Source organism: Populus trichocarpa, chromosome 8 (assembly GCF_000002775.5).
Source record: "Populus trichocarpa isolate Nisqually-1 chromosome 8, P.trichocarpa_v4.1, whole genome shotgun sequence".
In the NCBI taxonomy this organism is placed as follows: domain Eukaryota; kingdom Viridiplantae; phylum Streptophyta; class Magnoliopsida; order Malpighiales; family Salicaceae; genus Populus; species Populus trichocarpa.
In genome coordinates this window covers 14,672,583-14,678,860 of record NC_037292.2, presented here as the reverse complement: position 1 = coordinate 14,678,860, position 6,278 = coordinate 14,672,583, and the positions used below count along the sequence as shown (strand labels likewise).

Genomic DNA, 6,278 nt, shown 5'->3' with positions numbered 1-6,278 from the left:
AGATCAAGCACTGATGATTAGAATGATTATTTTACATGCATTGCCAGCTGATACTGCGAATTAAACCACTATTGTTATAGAGTTAGTGAGTGGGTGACCAAAGGTGTTTTTTAGCTATGGACACTGCTTCTCAACTCTGATGTGCAGCAGCAGCAACAAAGAAGAGGAATTATGTAAAATGGTGGATCAAAGTCCTAAGAAGAATCAGGGACCATAAAAATATTTCCAAAATGAAAAACGCAGATATTGCACTAGTGGATACTGCAATACTTGTGCCTGTGAAAATATTTATTTCTTCATGGTTGGTGCATGTATGATTACTAGGATGCCATGAAGGCTCCAACCACACACACACGATACATTCCTTGTTCAGCAATGCTGTTATAAATCCTCCTCTAAATTTTTATGAAGGATAAAAAGAAAAATGGGAATGGAACTGAATTCTAACCAATCTCTAATATTAAATTAGTTGCATGTAGTAGGAGTGATTTTTATAGTTATAAAATTCAGTCTGGCTCGGCGAATCGATCCTTGTTATTGGCTAATCTGGAATTATATCATTTTAGTTAAAAATAAATGGGTTAACTTTTGATCTGCAGGCTGATCGGTAAACCAATAATCTAAATCTTGGATATAATTCCTACTCTCATGAATTTTAAGAACTAATTTGTTATCCAAGACAACTCTTACAAATCCAACACAACTCCCATGGATATTACTCCGAACTAAAATGAAGCATGCATGTGTGTGTGTGGAAAATGATTCATTGCCAGCAGGATGCTATGTTAATGGATGATGGGAGAATTTGATGTAAATAAGACATTCCCAATGAGTTTTACAAAAACGACATAATACGAATATATCGTCAAGTTAGCAATTTCTTACTGTTATTAATTTATAGTTCTCTACTCTATTTTGTTATTCTGATGTGTGCCTTCACATCTCGAAATTCAATGTAAAATATTACACTTAATTTCACCAAATAGAGGCAATAAAAATATAATGTAATTTTTATCAAACAATCATCTCAATTCAATAACTTAAATTGTTAAGTGAGGTTTTAAAATATAATTTATATTATTCTCTAACACTCCTTTAAGTCATAAAAGCCTTTTGGGTTTGAAATTTGCACACATCCACACTTAATTTTTATCACAATATTTTCTAACACACCCCCTTAAGTGAAAACTCTTTGGACTTGAAACTTGCACAAGCTTACACTACCTCGTGCTTAATTTTTATCACATATATAGAGATAGTGAGATTCGAACTCGTGACCACTTGATCATCAAGACTCTGATATTATGTCAAAGAACTATCTCAACCCAATAACTTAAACTATTAGATAAAATCTAAAGATATGATTTATATTATTCTCTAATATTTTTCTAATCCTATACTATATTTTTGTAATTCTTGACATGTAAAAAATAATAAAAATACATTTTTAATAGTTTTAAAATGAATTTTTATGATTTTAAAATATAAAAAAATGAGATATCTGTTCTAATTATTTTCATATATTTTTTTTTTGTTTCAATACGATAACAGCTGTTACATAATAATATCACGTTGTGGCATGCACTATATACGCACACATTTACCGGTATTTAACACTTCTACGAAAGTGGTTGGGTGTGAGTCGAGCTAGCTAGTAATCACAGTCACAGAGCACGCATGTACGGTGAATGCCATTGTGGCATGTTATGCTTTACAGGAAATGTTTACACATTAAAAGGGCGGTATTACATTGTTTTCAGTGGAAATTAGAACTTGCATATATCAATCAAGGAAAATGTGTAAGTATATATACACCATGCATATGCATGTAATATATATATATATATATATATATAGAGAGAGAGAGAGAGAGAGAGAGAGAGAGAGAGAGAGAGAGAGAGAGAGTTAAGGAAAGGCAACGCAACAGCAGTTCATTTTAACTTCATGCGGAGCATGTAATTGATCCAAGATAATAAACGTGAGACGTAATATCTATGTACCTACGATAGACAGAGAGAGAGGGAAGAAAACTAAAATAAGAGGGAGCAGTAATACTGCCCAAAGAACCTCACGAGAGTGCGACATGGAGCATTTAATGTTAACCCAACAAAGTAGTTTGGTCTGCAATCAGTCGGTCTCTCTCGTTCTTGCCTGCATTTGCTAGCTGCTTATAAATAGCCAACATCTTTTGATCTTTCTTTTCATCATCTGCAGAAAGAGCAAAAGCTTAACCAGTCATACATATAGACCTGTTCAGTATTTGCTGGTACCAGAAACAACATGTCTCACATAGCTGTGGAAAGAAACAGAAGAAGACAGATGAATGAGCATCTCAAAGTCTTACGTTCCTTGACCCCTTGTTTCTATATCAAAAGGGTATTTGATTATTATCTAGCTTTTCTATATATTTTCTAACTTTCTCTCTAATGATACGATTATATAATTTGATTTGACTACATAATGATGGAAACTGGTTTGTGTGGTGCATGGATGTGTATGTGATTAGGGGGACCAAGCTTCTATAATAGGGGGTGCAATAGAGTTCATAAAGGAGTTGCACCAAGTTCTACAAGCTTTGGAGTCCAAGAAACAAAGGAAGAGTAGTTTGAGCCCTAGCCCTGGTCCTTGCCTTAGCCCTAGCCCTAGGGCGCCACTGCAACTAATAACCTCTAGTCTTCATCCTGATCACCATAACCCCTTTCCCTTTGGGAATATTGAAAATGATCTCAAGGAACTAGGCGCTGCATGCTGCAACTCTCCAATTGCAGATGTTGAAGCAAAGATATCAGGATCAAACGTTATCTTGAAAGTAATATCGCGGCGAATACCAGGTCAAATTGTGAGGATAATCAGTGTGTTGGAAAACCTTTCCTTTGAGATCCTTCACTTGAACATCAGTAGCATGGAAGATACTGTCCTTTACTCCTTTGTCATTAAGGTTGAACTTCTTCATTTTATGCTCTTCTCATTTTTCATTTTGGACGAGTCAAATTTGCTGATCATTATATATATATATATAACTAGGCTTAATTAGGTTACTTTGCCTCCTCAACAATACACATCTGGCGCCGGTAGGCATGTTCTCGGGCATTAATCACCTTCAAGCATGCTGTACGCAGCTCAAGAGGGACTCTAGGACATGCAACCATCAAGGGTTTTTGTGTAGAGATGTTCATTCTAATTCACAGAGATTCTATATAATATACATACAACTAGATGAACATGAAATGCATACATATTCTTCCTACTACTGTTCTCATATATATTCTAGGATTAATAGCAAACTTGAAAAGATCTTGTTATTGGGGTTATAACTTTAATGTTATAGGATCAGATATTTCAATGATCATACATGTTACTCCGATTCTTTTCTCTAGGCCTACAACATATGCTTATACATTCTTATCTGATTTTCTTCTCTCTTTTTTTTTAATTTGATGTTGCAGATAGGGCTAGAATGTCAGGTGAGTGTGGAGGAACTAGCAGTTGAAGTGCAACAAAGCTTCTTTCAAGACACAATTTATACATATGAGTTATAGTATATGGTGTTTCCCGGATTTAATTGGATGGATAGTTGTTGCTTGATATATCGATAAAGAAACATTCCATAATAAAAAAGTTAATTTTGATTTACTAAGATTTGGGGTGAATCCAGTTTCTGTTCTTGAGATTGAGTTGAATCAATGTGCTTCCTCAAGTTTTGATCACGAATCGATTTATCCCTTTCGTTTAGAAATGTTGCCAACTCTCTAGTAGTTTTCTAAATCTCTAAATTTCTAAAATTTGATCAAATAGAACATTTTTAATATATAACATGATCAAATTAAATTTTATACTTCCATTAAAAGAAGTAAATGATGTCGTGTGTATCATTTATATTGAAAATAAAACATATCAAAATAGAAGTTAAAAGTAAAAAAATAATTAAAATTTATCTTTTCTGGTTATGATTTAGATTGAAAACATAGTGTGTGTATATATATATATATTAGATTTTTGTATCTATTTAGCTCGTAAAATAAGACAGTTTACTCTTCTTCTTTTTTTTCCAAATTAACATGACCAATATAGTAGACCCAAATGCCATGCATATTTTAATCATATAATTATTATATTTATTATATTTTAATTTCTAAAGTCAAGCTTTCCTCTAGATCAATGAAGCTTTGTTAGATCATATCTTCGTAATTAGTAGCGCCCAAGTGTTTACAACTTGTTTTTTTAAAAAAAGAAAATTAGACAATTTACGAGGTTACTAAGATTGGCCATGGTTTTAGACGAGGTTCTAACACTTTTGTGTTCAAGTCCATAGACATTTGACCCATTGGGGTCTCCACCATGAAAATATGTCTATTGTGCTCTTTCCTTTCTACTCAAATTGCCTGAGGCCTGCAAAATATTTTACCCCAAATTAAGCCAATGTGTTTTTTTTTTTTTTAATTAAAATCCAATCTTGATCAAAGCCTATGGCCCTAACACACACATTAAATTGGCCCACTAGCTTATTAATCTCTCTCCTTCCTGCTCGGATTGAAGAGGCTTTTTTCTCCTCCCGAATTGAAGTTTTCTTTTCAACTATGAGTGCATTCTACCAGACCCTAAAAGTTGGCTGCTTAAGCAGTAAGAACAAGATCCTAAATCTTCCATGTATGTTCGAGTTATGTATACGAGTGTGTTGAGAAAATTAATAGTAATAATAATAAATAAGCATAGAGAAAGAAGTAGAAAGTGGAGCCAAAAGGCTGGATTATGCTGCCTCTCATTTACCACCTGTGGAAGTGCAGTGTAGCACTATGATCATCGTCTTTCTCGGCTTCCCCTTAATTATCATCGTTATAATTGGAAGTGCAAATGGGCCATCAATGGCTTAGAACATTGATAGATCCAAATCCATCGAAAATGCTGTATCTTCATAATTGCCAAGTCACTCTTGCGGTACAGAAAACAATATTTCACGACCATTTTTCTTCAAACATCCCACATGCTATAAAATCATGGCTTCGAATCATTATATCGGCTGGAAATTAATGAAGCATGTGACTACTCTTTTAAAAAATATGGAATTTATTGAAAGAAACTTCATGAGCTAAGAGATAATTAAGGAGGGTCTAATTTTTAAATCAATTCACAAACACCTTTTTTCTTCTTCTTTTTTTGTCCCTCCCCTCACTTGAAGTCGACTTTCAATCATCTTGAATATAATTTAGTTGTTTTAGTTTATGAAAGTAAATTAAAAACAATTAAATTGTTTTACATCAATCTCCCGTATGCTTAATTTAGTAGTATTTTATGAAAACAAAAAAAAAATGACTTCTTTTCTTGTCAATCTTTCCATCTCATTTGCTTCTTCCTTTTTTACCTTTTTTTTTCTTAAAATGAAAATGAAGATAAATTTATATAAAAAAAAATGAAAGGGACTAAGTTATATATATATATATATATATTCTAACTACAAGCAGCATTAATTAAGTAGTTTTATTCAACTTCAAGAACTAAGCTATAACTAACTTGATGATGTAAATGTATTAATAATAACTTAGTTCTTGTGGTTGATTAAAACTACTTAATTAATGCTTGAAGTTAGAAAAACTATATATTTAATTTTTATATTTACATATTCATTTATAACTTAGTTTTTTCTATTTAATAAAAATTATTTTTTAAAATATTTAATGCTTGAAGATATTAAAATAATATTTTTTTATTTTTTTTATCGGAACATTTAAATGATATATATATATATATTAATTTAAAATTCTTGAAAAATATGGTTAAAGTACACTCCAAAACAGTGAAGAAATATGTAGTGAGAATAGCCTTCATCTTTTTGACTTTTAGGTAGAAGAAATGAGGGAATTTCAATTTCAAGATCAACAATTGACGCCAAATGATTGTACTGAGAATAATACAAAACTATTTTTAACAACTGAAAGCACCAAAACCAGCAGCCTTTTCGGCTTTTTGCTACCTTACTGTCCACAAACACGAGCCTAAATGTAGGGTTGGGACAATGTATTTTGCTTTGACAATACGCCGGATAATGCTCTCTTTTGGAGTTAAAAACGCAAATAATTCTAATCAGCTACCAAATTGAGATCTGTCCAAAGAAAAGCAACCAAAGTTCAACAGACACAGAGTGACATTTCAACAATACCCTTTTTTGACCTTTATACCTTTTCTTTTTGACTTTCCATTCCCCCCATCTATCCATCATTCTCATGACACGCTCTATCTATAGTGGACTGCAAAAGCTTTCATCACACAGCACTTCCCACAGT

General features: G+C 32.5%; 1 protein-coding gene across 1 annotated transcript; it reads left to right on the top strand.

Annotated features, from left to right (window-relative positions):
- The first annotated feature begins 2,224 nt into the window (after window positions 1-2,224).
- Window positions 2,225-3,637, top strand: LOC7454250 (transcription factor MUTE). Its single transcript, XM_002312710.4, has 3 exons — window positions 2,225-2,376; window positions 2,507-2,938; window positions 3,447-3,637. The coding sequence occupies exons 1-3, from the start codon at window positions 2,281-2,283 to the stop codon at window positions 3,537-3,539; spliced, it is 621 nt and encodes a 206-aa protein (XP_002312746.1). The 5' UTR covers window positions 2,225-2,280; the 3' UTR covers window positions 3,540-3,637.
- Window positions 3,638-6,278: the final 2,641 nt, after the last annotated feature.

Excerpts from the sequence above, each read along its gene's own strand:
- LOC7454250 (XM_002312710.4), top strand. The coding sequence starts at position 2,281 with ATGTCTCACATAGCTGTGGAAAGAAACAGAAGAAGACAGATGAATGAG. Across the intron at positions 2,377-2,506 it reads CTTGTTTCTATATCAAAAGG|GGGGACCAAGCTTCTATAAT; the intron begins GTATTTGATTAT and ends GTATGTGATTAG. Across the intron at positions 2,939-3,446 it reads TTTACTCCTTTGTCATTAAG|ATAGGGCTAGAATGTCAGGT; the intron begins GTTGAACTTCTT and ends TTGATGTTGCAG.